The sequence below is a fragment of the Periophthalmus magnuspinnatus genome, chromosome 6 (assembly GCF_009829125.3).
Source record: "Periophthalmus magnuspinnatus isolate fPerMag1 chromosome 6, fPerMag1.2.pri, whole genome shotgun sequence".
NCBI classification, from domain to species: Eukaryota; Metazoa; Chordata; class Actinopteri; order Gobiiformes; family Gobiidae; genus Periophthalmus; species Periophthalmus magnuspinnatus.
Genome location: NC_047131.1, coordinates 10433584 through 10456070, shown reverse-complemented (window position 1 = coordinate 10456070; position 22487 = coordinate 10433584). Strand labels below are relative to the sequence as shown.

At 43.0% G+C, this 22487-nt stretch overlaps 1 protein-coding gene across 1 annotated transcript; it reads left to right on the top strand.

Moving 5' to 3' along the window:
- Positions 1-1489: 1489 nt before the first annotated feature.
- hsd17b12a (hydroxysteroid (17-beta) dehydrogenase 12a) lies at positions 1490-22077 on the top strand. Its single transcript, XM_033968078.2, has 11 exons — positions 1490-1806; positions 13341-13387; positions 13520-13595; positions 13837-13944; positions 15130-15194; positions 15431-15475; positions 15676-15710; positions 17784-17865; positions 18014-18079; positions 19784-19933; positions 20225-22077. The coding sequence occupies exons 1-11, from the start codon at positions 1626-1628 to the stop codon at positions 20366-20368; spliced, it is 999 nt and encodes a 332-aa protein (XP_033823969.1). The 5' UTR covers positions 1490-1625; the 3' UTR covers positions 20369-22077.
- Positions 22078-22487: the final 410 nt, after the last annotated feature.

Here is a 22487-nt window from a genome sequence, read left to right as displayed (position 1 = left end):
CATGGTACAGTTTTAACTTGCACTTTGAGATGTAGCGACAAACTGTGTTAACTGACAATGGTTTCCTGAAGTGTTCCTGAGCCCATGGTAATATCCTTTACACATTCATGTCTGTTTTTAATACAGTACCGCATGAGGGTCGAAGGTCACCCGCATTCAATGTTGATTTTTGGCCTTGCGGCTTACGTGCAGAGATTTCTCCAGATTCTCTGAAACTTTTGATATTATGGACCGTAGATGCTGAAATCCCTAAAATATTTACAATTGTATGTTGAGAAGCATTGTCCTTAGACTGCTGGACTATTTGCTCACACCATTGTTCACAAAGTGATGAACTTCGCCCTATCCTTGCTTGTGAATGACTGAGCCCTTCGGGGATGCTCCTTTAATACCCAATCATGACACTCACCTGTTTCCAATTAACCTGTTCACCTGTGGAATATTCCAAACAGATGTATTTTAAACACTCCTCAACTTTCCCATTCTTTTGTTTCCCCTGTCCCAGCTTTATTGGAACATGTTGCAGACATCAAATTGAAAATGAATGAATATTTGCATAAAAATAATAAAGTTTATCAGTTTGAACATTAAATATCATGTCTTTGTAGTTTTTTTCAGTTTAATATAGGTAGAACAGGATTTGCATTGTATTCTGTATTTTTTTGTAGGTTTTACACAGCACCCCAACTTCATTGGAATTGTGGTTATATATATACTGCACTCATCAAAATGCATAGCAGGTCAAATCATCCTGCTTAGGTCCTGACGAAAACTAGACCAAGGTCTGGAGATGGGTCACACTGCCCCAGACAGGTTTAACCCAAAGAGACTGAAGGATGGGTCAAATGCAGGTTTAACCCATAGATACGGAAGGATGGTCCTGGTTTGGTCCTGATTTAAGCCTTGGTTTAGTACTGTTTTTTTGTCCTAGTTTAGACCTGTTTAGTCCAGGATTAATTGTGGTTTACACCTGGTTTAAACCTGGTTTAGTCCTGGTTTATACCTGATTTAGTCCCGGTTTATACCTGGTTTAGTCCTGGTTTAGACCTGGTTTAGTCCTGGTTTAGTCCTGTTTAGACCTGGTTTAGACCTGATTTAGACCTGGTTTAGACTTGGTTTAGTCCTGGCTTAGTCCCGGTTTAGAGAGTTGGTTTAGATCTGGTTTAGACTTGGTTTAGTCTTGGTTTAGACCTGGTTTAGCCTTGGTTTAGTCCTGGTTTAGTTCTGATGTGGGCAGTGCAGTGATGTCTCTGGTGACGGCACAGAGTGACTCATCAGGCCGTGAATGATAGCTCAATCGGCCAATCAGTAGGGAGCAGGGGGCGGGCGCACATTCCTGGCCAATGAGCGCACGGTTTCATTCATAAAGTGGAGCGGGCGGTTTGTCTGGAGTTTCGTAACCGCAGCGAAACCCACAAAACCTGTTCTGCTCCCAGCCAATCAGCACTTCGCTTTTCCTTTAAGTCCCATCCTTTTCCACCGGCAGCCCATGAGTGACGTTAGCGGCTGCTAATCAGAGCAGAGAGCCAGGCTGGTCTTTATAAAGCGGAGCGCGGCGGAACCAGACCCAAACCCGTGTGCTCCCGCGCCTACTGTCGCTCTCCTCGCACGCGCTCTCCGTAGACATGAGTTGGACGCACGCTTTCCGGGACGCTATGCAAGAAGCGCACGAACCCCTGTTCTGGGTGGGCGCGTGCACCGTGGCGTGCGTTCTGCTGTGGCTGCTGTACAGACTCCTGTCCGGGTTCCGCATCTGGGTCTTGGGCAACGGGAGCCTGCTGACTCCGCGCCTCGGGAAATGGGCCGGTGAGTGGACCTCCAACACACAGCGGGGTTTGAGCTGCTTACGCCCGGGGACAGGGCACGGGACCCGGGGTGACAGGGGGCATGTGTGGGGGTCCGAATTGAGGCTTTGGATCTGGTTTGGACCGAGTTCTGGGTCGTGTTTGCATGGGCACTAGTCTCTTGTGAGTGTGTCAGGGTAGGACCAGAGTTAGACTAGGTTTTGGACTACTTTTTTTTTCCAGTTTTTGTGCTCATGGTTAGGTGACACTCTGTAGACAGACGGGTGAGCTCCGGGAGGGCGAATGCAGCGTGGGTGACCGAGTTTTTACCCGGCTTTAGTGCCTCCAAACTCGGTCTGGAGGCAGGTGTTGGTGGGTCACATTGCCCGGGTGTGTGGCTGTGTCTGACCCTGTTCAAGGCTTCTGTCCCGAGTTGGTTTGTCTAGGATCAGCGGGTTAGCCTGGCCCGGAGAGAGGCCGGGCTGTCGCAGACTGTTATCAGGTTTCGAGGCTCCACACGCGGATGTGGAGCTGCGGGGAGTGGGTCAGTGTTGCGTAACTCTCATTGAGACGCTCCTTTCCTCCAGAACAGGCGCTGGGCTGGACATAAAGACGGATCCCGCGTTCCGCCGGTCTAATGTTTGAATTCTACAAGAAAATGGAGTTTTATCCCCAATATGTCCCATATTTGGATAGTCCGTTTTTCCACAGACGTGCAGATAGAAGTGCGTTTGGCTGGTGTTTTGTAATCACTGTGGGGGGGATGGAGACTTGCGTGTTATGACTTTGAATTCTCACATTTGACTGTAACTAATCCTAGAAATGGCGCAGATTAAAGATTTTACTTGTGATGAGTTTCTCTAAATGCCCCCCACTGCGCACAAATGGCGAGATTGTTTAATTAAACCAAATTTCTTCCCAAATGCGCCACTTTGCCGCTTTGTGTGCATTGCCCTGATGACTGCGTCTTTAGTGCGTCTTTGGTGCATTTCCTAACCGTCAAAACGCAGTGGTCTAAAGCTCAGACCCAGATTCGGCCCTGCGTCGGAATAGTGACTCACCACTCTTTGGGTTGAGTGCGCACGTCTGAGCATCTTTCCCTCCTGTGTCTCCCCCTTTTGTCCTCTCCTGTGTCCTCCCCCCGTGGGTACCGTGGGTAGATTTGAAGGTAACGCACTGTGTCATGTGTTAGAGGCGAGGACATGAGACTGAAGTAAAGAATGCAGGTACTTATGTTGTCACATATTTGCTGTACGTGTTACGCGAGTGTCACGCAGTGACAGGACCCACTGTCGCTGCTTTACATTGAATTCACTTTCTCGTTTCTGGGGTTAGACTTTTCTTCCAGTGCGTGTCTTCTGCGCTTGTGCCATGACTCACTTCTGCGCCAAACGTATGGTCATGACGCACTTTTCAGACGCACAGCAGTCCAGTTTGTTCAAGTCACTTTTACCAACAATCTGACTAACTCCGAGCGATGAAAGCTTATTAACGTCACTGTTTTATTTGACGCACACAGTTTAAACTAAAGTGATGGGGACACAGAAATCTATATCATATTCATATATATATCATATAATTCACGTTTTGAAATTGTTGTTTTTTTTTTTTTGGGGGGGGGGGGGTTTACATCGGCAAAATCGAGATCATTTTTGCTGAATACGCGTTAATATTTTGTTCCATCACAATATTCAGAGTTGATTTGATAATGTGAATCTGCAAACACAGGCTGGTTACATGGGCGCGCTCAAAACCTGACTATGAACAGACTTCTGGAGTTGTAATTATTGAAATTGCATGTGTTCTTCTCTGAATGGGGTCCCTTTGCTTTTCATAGTTGCATTAGATTTTGGAGTTTATGCCATTTAAATCTTAATGGACTAGAAATCTGATTATAATCAGATTTTTCTGTGCATGTAAACAAAGCCAGCGAGTTTGTCGAAATGATTCACTTTTGCATCAGATGTGCGTCCTCGTTCATTCAGAGCAGGATTTATGAATGAAACTGAAAACGAGGTGATGCTCTAGTTTTATGAGCATGCGCAGTCATGTTTTGGATCTCTTGGTTCCGAATGGTGCGCCTTTGGACGAGGCGTGACTCACGTTTGGCACAGTGGTCTTATGTGCGCGCGCCTGTCGCTTCCGTTACGCGTGCGTTTAGAGACCTGCTCCTGACCGGCTGCTGTCCTTCCACGTGGAGGCTCCCAAAACTTGACCCAAATCCGGAGTGCACGCGCGTATTACGCACTGCCACCGCTGCGTCTCAATCTGGTTTGCCCCTCCCCAAACGGAGCAGAGTCGGCATTTTGTGTCATTCTCTGGTGTCAAATAATTCAAATCCACCAATCCAATTTTTTCCTGAGATTTTCTATCAGTGACAGGCTGCATTCTCCAACCACACCACAACTTCTGAGAGGGCATCTGACACACCACAACATCTGCAGTTTAACTAGAGATATTTGCCACCATCTCAGTCTAACACTACAGGGATAGAGGACGGGAGGGCAGCTGATGGGCTCACACACGGGGAGCGACTAACGACAGTGTGCAGCGACACTCATCGCATGGGCTTGAAAATCGAACACACGGGCAGCGACAAACTGCAGCAACTAGCGGCAGCTTGTCACGTCGCGCTCTGTTCCAGAGCAGATCGCGAGCCTCCTACACGTCTGATTGGCTGTTTATTTGGAGGGAATTTTGAGGTTAATAGCGGTAGATGGGGGGGGGAAAAAGACGCTAAAATGAAATCTCGTAAAGTTTTGCTTCATTTGACTAAAATATTACAATTGGTTGCACTCTACAAAACTTTAAAAAAAAAGCGATCCTGGGTCCACCCTATTCCTAATTCTGTTAAATGTTGAATCAGTCTTTAATACATTTGGTTATTAGCCTCCATAAATTTATCTGAATTAACAAATTTGCGCATGTTAACTTACCACTCATATTCACCCTGGCACCAACGAGTTCACAGGCAGCTGTTTTTTTTGATATATCTCGGTAGTCTCTTTGAGATATGTCAAAAAGAATTGGGAAATCCGACACCGTGAGTCTAATTTTCTCCTCCATGATGTTTCTGAAGTGGACAGTGCATTGGCTCCTCAATCAAGCTCTCGCTGATTGGCTGTTGTGCAGGCGACAGCGATAAAAGTAGAACATTTTTCAACTTTCATTAGTTTTTCACGTGCACGACTTTCGCTTGTAGCGGAGGTGAGGGACGAGCGATTTTCGCAGTGCCGCACAGGGACCATTGGAAATAAATGGAGAGCGAGCGACGTCGCTCCCCGTGTGTCGAGCCCATAACACACAGGTATACAGGGGGAGGAGGACCTGGATGAGTTTCTAGAGTCAGATTTTCCATTTCTCTGGTTGAATCATTCTTAATCCAGAGTTTTGCCACTCCCCAAAACTCCCAGAACTCTCCTGTTCACCTCCCTCTCTTTCTTTCTCCCCCCCCCTCTCCTTCCTCTACTGTCTCTGCTTGTGTTCCATTCCATTCCATTGTTCACATAATCCTCTTCTACATTCTACTTTCTGACTAATCCCAAGTTTCCCCAAAATTTGTGTCAGATGCCCTCCTATTGTATATCCCTGTGTGTCAGATGCCATCCCATCCTCCTGTATCCCTGTAGTGTTGGACTAAGATGGGGACAGGCCAAATGCACCTAGTTAATCTGCAGATGTTGTGGTGTGTTAGATGCCCTCCCCTTGAGTTAAATCCAGTAGAGGAACACCGGCTCCTCCTCCACAAAAGCCGAGTGTTCCCTTCATTCTTCACAGCAGATCCTTGTAAACTGGCCCCAGACTTTCAGGTTTTTCCAGTTTTGGTTCCACGTGGGATGGTGCCACTTGTGCCTCGCCTCTCCACAGCTGCGGCGCTCCTCAAGCTCTAGAACAACCTGCTCCTCCAGAATCCTGTCTTTTATGAGGCAGAAAGAGACGAAACTCCCTTTAAAGCCATAATCTCTTCATTAAACGTGGAGAGGGAAGGGGGGAGAGAGATCTGTGGGGGGATGAGTCACTTCTGTGACTGATTACTTTGTCATTCTGTTATCTGTTAAATGAGCCGACTGTTTAAAATGTTTCACTGGGATTGTCTTGTGTTCTTGTCAGAGGCATGAAATAGTTTCAGTATTATCGTTTATCGCAGTATTTCTCTGTAGCGATATGATGTTCTTCAAAAAGTGTGAAGACGCGTCTACTGGGGGCTTTCCCTGCTTGTCTCCATGGAGATGTTAAATGCCATTTTGTGGAACATTTTTGACAAAGTAGAAAAGCATATGCTGTAGTGTGCCGCTGTAAATTTAAACTGAAATATCTGTCCCCATTATGGATTAGCAGATTAAAGAAAATGAGTGCTTCTCTATAGTCCTTGCGACCCCAGTGACTCCTGTGATACCAGTGACCTTTTTCTGGATTCATCTGTGACCTTTAACCTGATTTCAGCTTCTGTAAAGAACTGGCCAATCTGGTTCTTTGCCTCATCTGTTGTTTATGACATAATTTTTTATATTGACCTTGGCTGTGGCAGTATAGATCTGTGAACAAATCTGCTTATGAAGCTGCATGTACTGAAGTAGTTGTGCTGTTGTAGTAGTCTGCTGTACTGTGGTTGTCTGCAGTAGTGTTGTAGTTGTACTGTGGTTGTCTGCAGTAGTCAGCTGTAGTGTTGTACTGTATTGGCGTCTTTGTGTATTCCTGAGCAGATCCTGTTTTTCTCTAAAGTCTCTGCAGTGTCCTGGGCTCAGCGAGAGCACCCCCCATGGCTTCTGTTTCTTTTCTTCCTTTTCCTCCTCATCTTCCTCCTGTTGTCAGAAAAGTCCACATTTGTTTATCACACTGAGACACACCTTGAACTTTGACCCTGTATATTTGTATTTGTAATCCTCGTGCAAAATGTCTAATGGGACTAGTGTTTGCATGTTCTCCCCATGTCTGTATGGATGTTGCATGTTCTCCCCGTGTCTGGGTGAAGTTTGCGTGTCCTCTCTGAACAAACCAGAAAGATCCAAGGCAAATGTGACAGGAGATGGTGGATTTATTGAGGTCTTAAGGCTCCCTTTAGTTTCTAATGTTGAACCTGACTGTGTGAGCAGCCAATGACGTATCAGGCTCCTCCCCCTCTGGCCCCTCCCCTTTCTCTCGCTGCACGCTGTTGTATAATGTTCAGTGAATGAAGCTCTGATGGTTTAATTCAGAAAACACTGTTGTATAAGAGGAGAGGATGTGAGAGGGAGGAGGGTCAGAGAAAGAAGATGAAGAGCAGCAGCAGGAGGAGGAGTTGGTTATGTTTAGTCTTATTTTTAGGAGCCGCTTCATGAACTGACGTCTTAGAGTTTTGCACATTTCACTTTCAACATTTGTTTGTGTTGTGAAGTTTATTCAGTAACAAAGTCAAGAGATGGATAGAGGGATGGATAGATGGAGAGACTCTGCACAGTGAGCGACAGAAAGGGGGAGGAGTCTTGGATTAGTTTAAAGTTCAGATTTCAGTCTGTCTCATATCAAAGCCTCGGGGCAGATTTCAACAAAAACATGGCGCCTCTGATCATTAAAAAGTAATACCAGCTGAAACGAGATCCTCGTGTGAATAAAAGTTTCGTCTGGTATTGATGTTACCAGAATTCAGGATGCACTGATGCTATCGAATATCATATTTCCTGAGATCTGTTGAGCTGATATCCCGGTGAGGCCTTTAGTTTGATGTAATGAGACGATTCACAGGCAGTCTCAATGTGTTTGTTGTTGTTTTTGATTTTTATTTTTTAGATGAAGCTGTTCTGTCATTACTGGAGATAAACAAAACTGACCCAGTAGTGTTCTGTAACTAAGTGTACTGCGTTTTTTGAAGGAAAAGGTCATTCTCCATTCCTACGCCATGAATATCTGGTATATGGCTAGTATCGGTATTGCTATTGGAACTGAAAACCTGGTCTCTGATATTAAGTGTCATTTTAGTCTGATGCACATTACATTCAAGGCTCCAGTTTTTACCCTTTTAAAAAAGTGTCCTCTGCTCCTGAGGGTCATCTCACGGCTCATCTGTGAAATCTCGTTTGAATCAGTCTGCAGCAGCGATTCACAAAAACACCAAACCAGTTTGTCATTGAGAGAAGAAGCGAGTTTGTGAATGAGCCTGGCCCCAGAGCGCCCCCTGCTGTCTGCCCCCCTCTCTCCTGCCCCCTCCCCCTCCTGCTCGCCCCCCCCCCCCCCTGTGCTGAGCGCGGGGGCGTGCACGCGCTCTCACACGTGTCGCCGCTGCAGCACAGGGGGTTCTGGGTAATCCTCATACACATGGCACATCTGCACCAAGGCCAGCGACCAATCAGAGCTCCGAGCAGCACGCACGAGCCAATCACAGCACTCCGTGCGTCAGTAGAGGGGGAGAGGGGAGGAGGAGGACAGAGACGAGATAATCTTTGTTGAAAGGAATCCCCCGAAAGTTATTAACAACAGCCAGATGCCCTCCCATCCTCCTGTATCCGTGTGTGTCAGATGCCCTCCCATCCTCCTGGGATTGTTTTGTTTCATTCACAAATGTTTCAATAATTGTGCAATTCCACCTTATGACATCATAAAGTGGTAATCCAGAAATGCTCCTGTTTTTTAAAATCCATTCACCTTCAAATCTGACTGAATTTTCACTTTTTTCCTTGTTCTTGTTCATTCATCATCTCTTCCTCTTCCTCCACCTCGTTCTGTACCTCATTCTCTGAGCCACGTGAGGTTGAGGGTTCTATTCCTAGTGCAGGTCTAAAAATATCCCTATTCTGTTTTTAGTTTGGCTCCGACACGTTCTCTGCTCACGTGACACTATTTTTACACAAACGTTCATAATTCATATCTCTGTTCAGAAATCCAGCGCTTTTTATAGAATGAGGAGGAGGAGAGCAAGGGAATGCTGGAGATTTAAACAAAATCCACAAATACCCAAAGTATTTTTAGCTCAAATGTTGAACCTGGTGACTCTTGTGCCTTTGTAAACTTCACTACATCTGGTACGAGAGTTTGAGTGTCCCATAGAAAATGAAAGGGGGATGTGTGGTCAGAGATTATTGGCCCAAATGTTGTGATGTGAAACCACTAACGCAGATGAGGGACAGGTAAATAGACTTTTTATATACTCACTCTTGTTGTGATGTAATATTCAGTTGCAAAATTAAAACATTTGGGGTTTTTTTTTTTTTTTTTCTTTAGGATATTTCTCAATATAACATCAGTCAGTAAGAAGTGGCGAGTTCCTTGGGTTCTGAATGGGAATAATTTGCAGAATGAGTTTCAAAATGTGAGCATTTCAGGACCATGGAGAGCTCCTCAAACTTTACATTACGGTCAGAGCTGTTTTTTGTTTGTTAAACTGCTACAGCTCAAGATAATTCTAAAATTGTTCAGGAAAGATCCAGTTTGTCCTGTCAATGTGACTTTTATTTTCATTTTAGTAGTATTTTTAGCATTGATACCTACGCAAATGAGTATCTAGTTTCTATACCAGTTTTAGTCTCAAATTAGCGTCCGATTTTCCATGTTTTGACAGCCCCAATCCGGCAGTATTTCTAAAGTCTCTTTGTAAAATAGACACAAAAACATGAAGCTCAAAAGCTGCAGAAACCAGTTTCATTATAGGTCTTTTAATTCAGATCTGTTCTTTAAACTGTTCTTCAGATCTTATAATCATCTTCTAGTCGTTTCTTCTCATTGAGCCTCTGAAGTTGTATTTAGAGTGATTTGTCTGAGTAATCTTTTAATCTGTTATTTTTCAAAACTCAATTTTTACCGATCTACCCCCGTTTTCACCTCCACCGGGACATGCCCATTGTGGCGTACACACCTCCTTCTCCAGTTTTATTTTCTTAATTGGTGATACAGGTAGGATTCAGCATCATCATGCAACAATTTTGCTACAAATGGGGGGGGAAATGGGTGTCTCGCTAGTGTAATGTCCCACAGGGGCCACCGACAGCATGCGGTGATTTGTCCGTGACAGTGACGTCCAAAAACTGCAGTGCCCAGCGGGAGCTAACGCAGAAGTCAGCGGAGCCGTTTCTTTTATTAATGATTTAAAATGTATAAATTATAATCTACAACACACATGGATCATTATAACTATAGGGCAGATTTAAACTCTTTAACCAGTGTTGTTGTGTTGTTGGTCCCTATTTCTTCTGCCTTACTCTAGTTTATTCTGGTCTGATTCAGAAGCAGCTGCTGTCGTCTTCTCATTGGCTCTATAAATAAATGTATCTTAACGTGTGGTTGTGAGCACGCTCAGTGGAGCTATTCTATTTTTAACCTGGACCTAAACACAGAGGGGCACGTTTGTTACATAACCAGCACCCCAGAATGCTGCGCTCCGATTGGACCAGAGCGTGGCGTTTGAATAATCCTGCCATGTGATTGGACAAAACTGAAGGTTTATGAAAAATGGAAACGGAGGAATCACGTTTTTTATTCATAAAAAATAAAAACCTCAAGCAGTTTTAGCATCATTGTGGTACTAGAATCGGTCTCTTGCCTTTTTTTTTTTTTTTTTTTAAACATACACAAATTTTCAACAGAAAACAAGACCTTGTGGTCTTGTCAGTTTTGTTCTGTGTCTGATGTAGCTCAACGTCTTTTTAAAACGGAGGTCAAACTTTGGGTCCAGGGATTTTTTTTTTGTCTTAATACTTCAACGAGACATTGAGTTCAGATCCCCTAGAGCTCAGACCTGTCCTGACATGGATCAAACTGCTGTGCATTTGCTCCTTTAGGTCAAAGGTCACTGTACTCTGTGACTGTACCGAGTGCATTCTCCACATTCCAGAGCTGCACCTGAACCTCTCAGGACACCTTTGATAAAATCAGATTTTTGAGCGTCTCGTCACGTACCGCTGAATACCAGACTGATCCAGGGACGTCAAATATCGAACAAAAATGAGTAAGAGGTTCTCAGTTTTTGCAGATATTGATATGAAATAATCCCCCACGATAGAAATGAGTGTCAGGAAACGGAGTCGACAACAACAAATTCAAGTCTGCCCACAGTGGGGGGTGTTCTACATAGATGTCTATGGCAGAATATTCCAGTTACCATGGAGATACAATGTACATATTAACATAACACAAACGAGAATGTGACATGAACTATTCCATAGAAACATGTCAAGTGCAGATTCTCACGTCTCAGTATTGAAATGAAGTTTGAAAAATTATATCATGACAGAAACAGCAGGAGACCCTAAGGAATAGAAAGCTGAACACTTTAGTTTGATGATATACAGTGATTTTTTTTTTTTTTTTTTTTTCAACATTAAATGGTTTACTTTCTTTTCTATTCCCATGTGGCCTTATATCTGTGTAACTGTGTCCCTCAGTGTCCAGTAGGTTCCAGAGTGGTCCATGGGCGTATACTAGTCTGTGTCTTATACTAGTTCTGATACAGCTCAAAATCATTCTAAAGATGTTCAGGAAAGGTTCATTTCTGTCAATGGGACTTTTTCAGTATCGATACCTGCCAAAAATGAGTATCTAGTTTCTGTACTAGTTTTAGTATCTGATTTTTGATACAAGTTTGAAATTTTAGTATTGTGACAGCACCCAGAGGGTACTTAACCAGAAACAAGGAGAACGTGCAAACTCCACACAGACGAGTGCCCTGTTTACCTGAGTTCAAAATAGTTATAGAGTTCTAGAGTTTGAGTAACCTGTATGTGACGCAAAACATGCCAGAACACATGAACATCTCTGTGTGACGCTGGAGGAATGCTTTGTCCCTGTTATGTTGCCGTGTTGTGTAGCATATTCTGTTGGCTTAACGCTCCTCTGGAATGTGGTCCAGGCAGGTCAGTTCTTCCTCGAAGGAGTCACTCTGAAAGTCTGAGTGTTCTGTGACAGTTTTGTGTAGTATTAGGAACTTGCACCAACTTTTCTCTGACTCTTGTGAGCTTTACACCATGTTGTAATGCTATTAAATCCTCCAAAACATACCTGGAGTTGTTTTTTTCATTTAGACATGTTTGCATAATTATTAGTATTACTTTAATAAAGCAATTAAAGTTATTAGTCTGTCTACATCTCCAAAGTTCAAAATGCTCTATTGTACCTTTTTGATGTCATGAAGCGGCAGTTTCCAGCCACTTTTTTACCTTTTAGTTCAGTGAAGATTGGCAATTCCAGAGCTGAAATTATCCAAATGATTCAAGTGAGGGTGTGTGGAGTTTAAAAACAAAGTGGAGCACTTTCTGTTTTACCATGTGGCATCACAAGGTGGAAAGTGTTTTCAGTCTGAGAGAACTGTGTTAAACATGTGTGAATGAAATCGGAATGAGTCGGCTGCCTTCCGTGTGTGTGTGTGTCAGATGCCCTCCCTGTGTTTCCATGGGGTCTTATTTGTACAGATCTAAACTACAGGGTTTTACACAGAACATGTTCTGAAATGTCCCTGTGTGTCGGATGCCCTCCCCGTCTCTCCATGGGCTCTTATTCTACATAAAAGCTGCTAACCGTGTTGGTTGTTTGTGTCGCATTTGATTTTGAGTTCTCGTCTGTGGAATTGTGTTGTTGTCGTCGTGTCTGTGTCGTCGTCGTGTCTGTAGAGTCGTCGCCATGGAGACTGTGGATCACACATTCAGTTTCTGTCTGTGTCCGTTGCTGCTGCAGTTTTTGGTCAGAGCTATTTTTAACTCGGCCCCAGTTTCCCTCAAACACGTCATCGCTCTTCATCATACTGCTCCTCCTCCTCCTCTCTGTCTACTTAATTTAAAAAATATATATATATCTGTACAGATGCTGGAGTTTAAACCCGTTCGTGGTTTGGTGCAGAATGCTCTGGTTTAAATCCTTCTTCTTTTTAAAACATGGGACTGAAGATAAAGATGGACCATAGATTTTAGCTGGTGATGGTTTTTTCATGTTGACCCCTCCATACTTTTGCCCATTTATGAATGTGATGGTCCAATAACAGAGGTTCAATTCCAGCTTCAACCAGAACATACTGACACTGACCTTTGGGTTTATGGATGAATGCTTTACCACTGAGCCACTGTGGGTCCAGCTCTAGGTCTCTGGGTTGAGTGTTTGTCCTCTGGCCTGAAGGTTTACAGTTTACATTCATCCACAAGCTTCATTTGAACATTTTGGTGAGAAGGTGACTCCAGCTATTAAAGGTGTGTGGTTAAAGAGCTTTGTGTGAGTTTGTAATGAATTTAAATTGCATCATTTGAGGAAAACAATCCAGATCTTCCGTCCTTATCACCTTTTAAAATATAAGCACTGCATCGGCCATGAAAAAAAACACATCCAGTCTTTACACCAGATGTTCTGAGATGTTTTGGCTGTAGACTCGCTCAGGGTTGGGGGGTTTGAGTCTTTTGAAGCTCAACACATCTCCCCCAAAGACTCAAACCCCCAGTCTCATTTTCCTCACATTATTTTGAGTTCAGTTCTGAAAAGTACAGTTTAAAGAAGTCTCCATGTTCGAGTCCCTGCTCCTCCTCAGCTCAGTCATTCAGAAAAAAACATTTGGACAGTTTAAATGCAACAATCTGACTAATTTCTGATTTGTGGCTTCTTGTGTTTCAGTTGTTACTGGTGCGACAGATGGAATCGGGAAGTCCTACGCTGAAGAGGTGAGGAGCCCTCTTACAGCTTAAAGCATTACATTAAAGCCTGTGTTCATCTGAAACCATCTGAGGAGTTTAGTTTCATGAGTTGTTTTTGGTTCCGTCAGTGACCTGAAGAGTGTCGTCTTTTTTTTTCAGTTGGCTCGTCGAGGTTTTGCTCTGATGCTGATCAGCCGCTCTCAGGACAAACTGGACGACGTCGCCAAGTTACTCGGTAAGAAAACAGTTAAATAAATACAAAATATCCCAGTATTTAGAATGCAGTATTACTCCATTTTATTGTATTATTTTGACATAATGGCTTTTGTTTCCAGAGGAGCAGTATATGTATTACTGTGCAGTCTTTAGTATGTAGGACTTGGTATACAGTATTCTGACAGTATGCTGTTCCCAGAGGAGCAGTACGTGCACGTAGTATTTAGTTTGCAATATTCTGACGGTGTGTTGTTTTTCAGAGGAGCAGTACAAAGTGGAGACAAAGACCATCGCTGTGGACTTTGGAAAAGCAGACATTTATGGCACAATCGAGGAGGGACTTTCGGGGCTGGAGATCGGAGTCCTGGGTGAGTTAAGGACGATGTCACAATGATGTCATAATTGCAGATGGAGGGCTGGGCCTATATAACTCGATAGCAGATTCACATGAACCATAAAGAATACGCCGGGACAAACATCTGGGGTCTGAGATATCATCTTTATCTCCACGATGACACTCTAGACCAACTTATAGTTCAGATCTGTGGAGAAGTGACACTGTTGACTTGTTTTTCCAGATATTTTTGAGCAGTTAAAATGCCTAGATGGATTTAATGACGCACTGTGGAACATTCTTTGCGAAACAAATTTTGTAACCATGGACACAAAACCTGTGAAGTGCACCTTTTTAAACTATGCAGTTGGTGTGTGTCGTTTTGATGTCACTGCTGATGTGTCTTAAACACATTTCAGCTCAGAGTGTGGCTCTGTGTTTGTGTGTGTGTTTGTATGATCCAGAGGAGCTCAAACCCTCGTCACTGGGACCAAAGTGAAAAGTACAAAATGTTCTGATCAGTTTAAAAGTTTAGAGACAATAACAAGTGGAGTTCTGTGTCTCTGCTGCCACCTCCTGGCCACACGGCTCTGCTGCCCCCTCCTTGGCCATGGCACTGCACTGGAAAGACAAAACTGGGCCAAACAAAATGAATGTGTGTGTTTCTCGCAGCGCTCCTTCAGATATCAAATAAGTTCATTTTATCGACATAAATATTTTGTAGCGAGCACGGTTTAATTCAAAAGCAGCTCACATAAACACGGCGGAGGACCACTGTCTTTTATCTCTCACCACAAATGACAGGGCCTGCCACCTGCTTGTATCCAAGGAGATGTTATTGTTTTACATGGGATATTCCACAGTATGGCATTAAAGTAATCTATCTTAAAGGAGAGACACTTAAAGGACGTTCCCAAGCAGAGTTACAGGTCAGATCTGTGGAGAGGCAGTGTGTTTTTCATTACACCATAGATGATTGGATTAATGCAAGATGGGTACTATTAATGCAATACTGTGAAACATTTCAGGCAAGTAGGCAGTAGATCTGCATAAAGGCAAGAAGATGGCTCTCCTCCAACCAGGAAAGTGACATAGTGAAGCTTTAAATGTAGGGATGAGTGTCTGCAGTGAGTGTAACTGAAGCCAGACTTTGATGTTTGGACAGTACACATGACATTTGTCTATTCAATTTTTGACTAAAGTTTTTGTCTTTGTTCAGTGAATAATGTTGGCGTGTCGTACCCGTATCCTGAGTACTACCTGCACATCCCCAACCTCGACAATGTGAGTGCTTCAAAAAATGTTGCTTATTTTATTTGTAAAGTGTCTGCCCACAGACCAGGAGGCCGCTGGTTTGACTCCAGCTCTGACCCCTGAGTGTTGTCATTGTCACTCACACTGTCTGTGCGAGTGACTGACAAAAATACTTGGCAACTCGTGCTACAGGATCAAAGGGAATGTTCTTAATCTGTTTTGATATTTTAAAACTGAAATGATTAGTTTTCTTTTTTTTTTTCCAGTTCATCACAAACATGATCAACGTGAACATGACCTCTGTCTGTCAGGTGAGGCTTTTTACACTAGACACCTCATACAGCACCTCCCTTAGAGGGCGTAAGGCCAATGATCAGGCATTGAACCATCAACCTCCACACATCTGTGTGTTTAGTATATTTTGTTATTGCTGCCAGCAGAGTACAGGGATCAACCAAAGCGTCTGTTCTGATTTTAAACAAACATGTGAAATTGGTTGTGTGTTTTTCAGATGACACGTCTCGTCCTGCCTCGGATGGTCAACAGGTCTGTAATTTAAATTCTTTGAATAGAGAAATTAAAGGTGTTCTTATATTTTTATTCATCAGATCATAATCTCTGACATTAGAAAGTACTACAACTATGCAGTACCAGGGTACTACATAGTTGCTAGGTAACAGTGGAATTCCCAAGTGCGATGAATTCCAACAAGAGTGAAATTTGAAACCAAAAATCTTTTTTGAGTAAAATTTATTTTAGTAAAATGAGTTGCTTAAACCTGAGGGAGCATTTAAAGTGCCTATGAAGGATTTTATGACTCTGTGAAATGGAGGGAGCAGAAATTGAACCAGCAACCCTCATTTTATCAGCATAGTGGCTGCATATCACACTGACCTCACAGCCAAAAGGTCCCTGGTTTGACTCCTGGGCCTTTCTGGGTGGAGATTGCATGTTCTCCCTGTCTGAGTCCCACTGCTCTTAACAGGTGTAACCGAGAGACACTGAAGGATGGGTCAAATGCAGAGGACGCATTTTCCTACAGGGACAAGTTTACCTTATCTTACCTTACCTTGTGTCCCTGAGCAAGACACTTCTCTCTCCCTTCTCCTGTATGCTCAGTGGTGCTTGTAAATGGGGGGGGGGGGTGTTTCTGCAGGTACAGTTGTGAATGGAGGGAGGTGATCCTGACTCTAAAGGAACTGGAAGGTTGAGGGTTTGAATCTGGTCAGTCTGTGTAATATTTATTATCTGAAAGTCATTTTGGGTCAAATTATAGATTTTCAAAATGTACAAAAAATTACTGATAGTCCTGGTTTAGTCCTAGTCTGGCTCTTTTGTGCCTGTCAACGTCTATCTCAAACTGCTGCTGTGCGTTCTCGTCTGATTGGCTCCTTCCTGTGGTGGTCCCTCCCCCTCCATCACAGTACAGACCAATGGGAGCGCTGCACATGGTGGGCCGTGTGATGCAGACGTTTCCATGGAGACCAGCCTCGGCCTCAGCACCGAGGAATCTCCCGGAAATTTTTTTTTAAATGAAATCTATTTTTAGACCATCACGATCCAGCTCTGTGCGAGACCAGAGACACAAACCCAAGAGCCAGCAGAAAAGAGTTTGAGCCAAATTTGAGCCAATTTTGGGGAAAATGTTAAACAGACGACCGGTATTTTATGACCCTGTGTCATCTGAAACGCTGCAGTCTCAACCCTTCTATTGATACTCTGCAGTGACATCACGCTGGAGAGGTTCTACATGGGTCTCTATGGTGGAATGTTCAGCAGTTGCCATGGAGACACATTGCACACAGAGAACACAGGCTAATAGGATTTAGGAGTCTGAAAACTAAAGGGGAAAAAACTTAGTGATTTAAAGAGCACATTTTCAGGAGCCTGTGATCAATCTGAGTTTTCATGGTCCTGTTTATGAGTTTGACAAAAAGGTGAGAGGGACTAACTGAAAAACTGTTTGCTAATGCTAGCTTGAGACTGTAATGTTATGAGAGGGACTTGTTTAACAGCACAAATTGGCTCACCTGTTGGAGTTGTCAGGTCTTTAATCTGAGCTTTATTTGAACAAAACCTGACCCTAAAGTCTTAACAGAGCTTCAGACAGAGCAGTGCCTACAGTTGGCATCACACCCACAGAGAATGTTGATGACATCATCTGCGAGGATAAACTCTGTAGATGATGTCATAGTTTTAGATGGAAAACGATCTGAAACCCACCAATGCAAACTCCACTCACAAAAGCCCCTCTTAGACTGGAAATCAAACCTACAATTTATGGCTTTGTTATTGACAGTTTTAAGCCCCACTGTGAAACATTACAGCCACAAAATAAACTCGACTAAAGCGTTAATGTTTTATTGTTTCTAGTGTAAAACCTGTTCTCAACGTGTCCTTGAGCTGCAGCTTATGCTACTTTGTGCTTGTAAACATTTAAAAAAAAATGCGGAACAGTACAGCCCAAAACATAAATTGTAAATATGCATGTTTTTTGTGCAATAAAGCATAGATCTGAGAGGGGACAAGCCCGCTCTGACCCGTCAAGGGACGTTTGAGTGTGTTTCTAACTCTGTGTTTTGTTTTTACATCATTTAAACTAATTTCTTTTGTGTTTAGGTCCAAAGGCGTCATTCTGAACATCTCCTCAGCCAGCGGGATGTACCCTGTGCCCTTGCTCACAGTTTACTCCGCCACAAAGGTACGAACGCCACTCCAGATGAGGCCCAAACCCGTATGAGCTCAGAATTGTTGTCCAAACCCACATAAGCTCAGAGCTAAGGCCCTCCTCCCCGTTGAAAGCCTTTTGTGTTTTAAAACTGTCTCTATTCTGCTTGTTTTTGTCTCAGGCGTTTGTGGACTTCTTCTCTCGTGGACTGCAGGAGGAGTACAGACGCCAGGGCATCATCGTACAGGTTTGTTACTTGTTATTTAAAGGTCCACTATGGAACTGTGGTGGATGGTCTGCTGCTTCTCTCCATGAAGAACTTATTTCTTTGGAATGTTCCACAGTAGGGCATTAAACGCATCTGCTTTGCATCATTTCAGTTCAGGTGTTTTATAGCTCATAGAGGGGTTTCAACGCCTGACTTCTTACCATGTGTAGGCTCATCTCTCCATATCACTTGCCTTGATAATTTCACAGTATGGAAATAAACTTTATTAAAATTGAGACAAAGCGGTAACATCTCTGTGGAGACGAGCAGGTCTTTCTCTTTCTTTACTACCATTTCATGTGAAAAATCATTCTATTGTCTTTTATACCTGTATAGTATACGCCCATGGACCACTATGGAACCTCTGGTCTTTATACTAGCTCAAACTAGATATTCAGGAAAGGGTCATTTCTGACAATGTGACTTTTATAGTATCGATACCTGCCAAAAATGAGGATCTAGTTTCAGTACTAGTTTTGGTATCAGTTAGTAACAGAACAGAGTTTATTCCTTAGAATTGAAATTGAATTTGTGATGCTGGTGTAAATGGATAAATTGGATTCAGCATTGTCAAAGAAGGGGAAAAAAAAGTATAATTGTTTTCATATTTCTTCTAATGGAACATGATCCAGAATAAAACCACCACTCACACGTTCATATATGAAGTGTCTTGCTTATGGACACATTAAGTAGTCTGCACTTGTTTTAGCTGCAGTAGTGTAATGTGGTGGTCTGTGGCGCCCTCGTGTGCCCCAAAGCAGAAGGACAGGTTAAAGTTAGAACAAAGAGGTTATTTTTAGAACAGTGTTTTTGTTCAGAACGCAAGTTTTACAGTTTGAGTGAATAAAACCCACATAAATGTTAACTATAAGGCTCCGTTTTTTGTTTTTTTATTTGTCCATTTTGGTTGGTCTTTTTCCAGTCTTCAAAATGTATTTAGTATTTTACCCATTAACAAATTGAAGACTTTAAATCTAGTTTTGAACTCGGCCAAACCTTGTCTCAATACTCTGATTGGGACCACAGGGGGGCGTCAGTGGCAAAACCTGTTGTGTCCTTGGGTAAAAGACTTCGCTCACATTGCTTAGTGTGAATGTCTTACTTCTATCAGTCCAACCAAGGGCAGATTTGGCTCAGTTGGTAGTGTTTGTCCACTTTGTGAACTGGTGCTTCAAATCCCACTCTTGACATAAACCTTGGTAGAGATCCACTGACCAACCTGCGGGTCCAGCTCCCATAGATGAATGTGGCCTTTGTGTCCTTGGGCAAGACGCTTAACCCCTCTCCCAGACCCCAGTGTCTGTGTACACTGATGTGTGAATAAGTGAGTGGTTCCCTGATGTAAGGCGCTTTTCCACCTTCAAGGCTCAAAGCGCTTAACGTTTAATAATAATAATAATAATGATGATAATGATTATAATTATAACATGGAGTTATACATTATTATTGTAATTATTATTATGAATCATAATATTTATTGAAAGGTCTTGGATACTGTGTCCTTTGGCAAGAAACTTTCAGTCAAATGTTGCACAAAAATGGGCGCCTTCACACGACAAAACGTATCAAGCGTTTTGGGCTCTCTGTAGGGGAGTGCTCCCTTTTGGACTCTTTCTCTTTCTATGGTAGAGCCTGTTCCCTTTTGAACTTTCTCTCTTTGTGTTTAAATGTGTCTGTTTGTAGAGTGTGCTCCCGTTCTTTGTGGCGACTAAAATGACGCGCATCAGGAAGCCCACACTGGACAAACCCACTCCTGACCGCTACGTCCAGGCAGAGGTCACTACAGTGGGACTGCAGAGCCAAACCAACGGCTACTTCCCCCACGCAGTCATGGTAACAATACTACTACAGTACACACACACATACTGCAAAGCCTGTACAACAGCTAGTTTTACTACTAGAAAACCAGTTACCCCTCCCTCCACCATTGCCTTCTATTACTTCTACTTGGTACTGCATATACACATCCCGCACACATACTGCTACTACTACTTCTACATATAATAGTACTAGTGCAAATCAAATGCATGTTGCTGCTATAACAGTTTCACTTCCCAGCCAGAGGTGCTCCTCCCCCTCTTGTTGTGGTGTGTGTGTTTATTTGTTTGTTTTTGTTTGTTCCAGGGCTGGGTGACCACTAAACTTGTGCCCACCTCCATTGTGATTTTTCTGGGCGCAAGGATGAACCGCCTGCAGAGGACTGGGTACCTCCAGAGACGGAAGCAGAGAGAGCAGAAACAGAACGGAGCCAGCTTCAAGACCGACTAGAATCGAACCCGCAACCAACTCACCTGTCTGAACCTGTCTCCACCTGTCCAACCTGAGTAATGAAAGAATGAAGCCAGCATCAAGAAGAACTAGAATCTAACCTACAACCAACTCACCCGTCTGCACCCATCTGTACCTGTCTCTACCTGTCCAAGCTGAGGAATGAAAGAACAGGGGCCAGCCTCAAGGCCGACTTTGTGGCAACTAAAATGACGCGCATCAGGAAGCCCACACTGGACAAACCCACTCCTGACCGCTACGTCCAGGCAGAGGTCACTACAGTGGGACTGCAGAGCCAAACCAACGGCTACTTCCCCCACGCTGTCATGGAAACAATACTACTACAGTACACACACACATACTGCAAAGCCTGTACAACAGCTAGTTTTACTACTAGAAAACCAGTTACCCCTCCCTCCACCATTGCCTTCTATTACTTCTACTTGGTACTGCATATACACATCCCGCACACATCCCTGTCCAACCTGAGTAATGAAAGAATGAAGCCAGCATCAAGAGGAACTAGAATCTAACCTACAACCAACTCACCCGTCTGCACCCATCTGTACCTGTCCAAGCTGAGGAATGAAAGAACAGGGGCCAGCCTCAAGGCCGACTAGAATGGAACCCCACACATCTCTACCTGTCTGCACCTGTCCAACATCTGTGAGGGATGAATGAGCGGAGTCAGCCTAGGACTCAAACCCACAACCAATTATCCTGTCTGTCATGTGTTAAACAGGTTAACAGACAGGTGCAAATGATACTGGACCAAGCAAATGAAATGATTCCATAGAAATCGGTTTAAAAAGTCCGCGTGCACCCGTCTAAGATCTAAAAGGAACTGCACCTTTTCTGTCATAAGATGTTTGTAAAGTCAAACTACTTTTATAAATCTGTCCTTAAAGTGACTTAAAACTACATTTTAAAGCCTGAGCTCCATTTTATCTGTCTGTGTGCACCCGTCTGTGCCTCAGAGACTGAAACTTCTTGGACTCAAATACAGACATGAGGTGGTCTTACACAAAATGTTCCTTTATATTGTGTTGATATTTTGGAGCTTAAATTTGATATGTTCTGGTCTTGTGTTTGTGACGTCACGCTTGTTCTTTTTCACTCCTGAGCTCAAATATGGTTTAAAAATGTTAATCTCAAAATGAAGCTTTGATTCTGTTCAAACAAATGTTTTGGATTTGAGAAAAGCATTATTTCCACCTAGGACTTCTTTAAATGGGTCTCGTGTGGAGCTGCTCGGAATGTTGCGGTGGAGGGATTCAGAAAGACTTTTTTTTTTTTTTTTTTTTATTTATTTGAAATTTTCTTTTAAAAATTGGACAAGTAAAAATAAACATGTAATGTATTTCGGGATGTGTCTTATTGTCTTGTATTAAATATATGAAATACTGTAATCTCCAGAGTTGAAACGGTGAAAAGACGAATGTTTGTCAGATTCACTGTATTAATTTTGTATTTTATTTTTTTTCACCAAATGTGCCTTTTTTATTTTAATCTGAACCAAAGTCACAAAAACTGCTTTAAACTTAAACCTGGTCAAAGCGATGAGTGGAACTGTGGAGCTGATGAGCCTAATGAATCGTGTCAGACAAAAGTGAAGCCAAGTGTTTTTAAAGGTGCTTTTCTGAAATGTTCAAATGCAGTCTGTATTTTCTATGTTTGTAAATAAAAAAATAAAATTGGGAAAAAACTGCTCCAATTTTTTTTATTTTTTTTTTATAGTCATGATCGTTTTAAAAAGAAGCCTGAGGGTTGAGAGATAAAAGCTTAAGTCAAATCCATGAGAGGGTCAGCAGAGGCTTTACCTGGAATGTCCCACAATCCACCTGGCAAGTCCAGACTCATATCTGTTTTATACAGGTTAATAGCAAGCCTGGTCAAATGTGATCATCCAATGGAATCTTTATTTCAGTGATCTCATTGATCACCAAATATTTACAAATAAAATCACATTTCTCTCACCTCCGATGAACAGTTTAGTTCTTCTTTCAGTGATTCTGCATAAATCCATGTTTCTCAGCCTGTGATATTTTTTATCTGATATGGATGGACCATGCATGTCCCTGATTGGCTAATCCACCTGTCAATCACAGGTATACACAAG

Bases quoted from the DNA above. Each gene is read 5' to 3' on its own strand.
- hsd17b12a (XM_033968078.2), top strand. From the start codon at position 1,626: ATGAGTTGGACGCACGCTTTCCGGGACGCTATGCAAGAAGCGCACGAA. The intron at 13,388-13,519 runs GTGAGGAGCCCT...TTTTTTTTTCAG, and splicing joins GGAAGTCCTACGCTGAAGAG to TTGGCTCGTCGAGGTTTTGC. The intron at 13,596-13,836 runs GTAAGAAAACAG...GTTGTTTTTCAG, and splicing joins CGACGTCGCCAAGTTACTCG to AGGAGCAGTACAAAGTGGAG.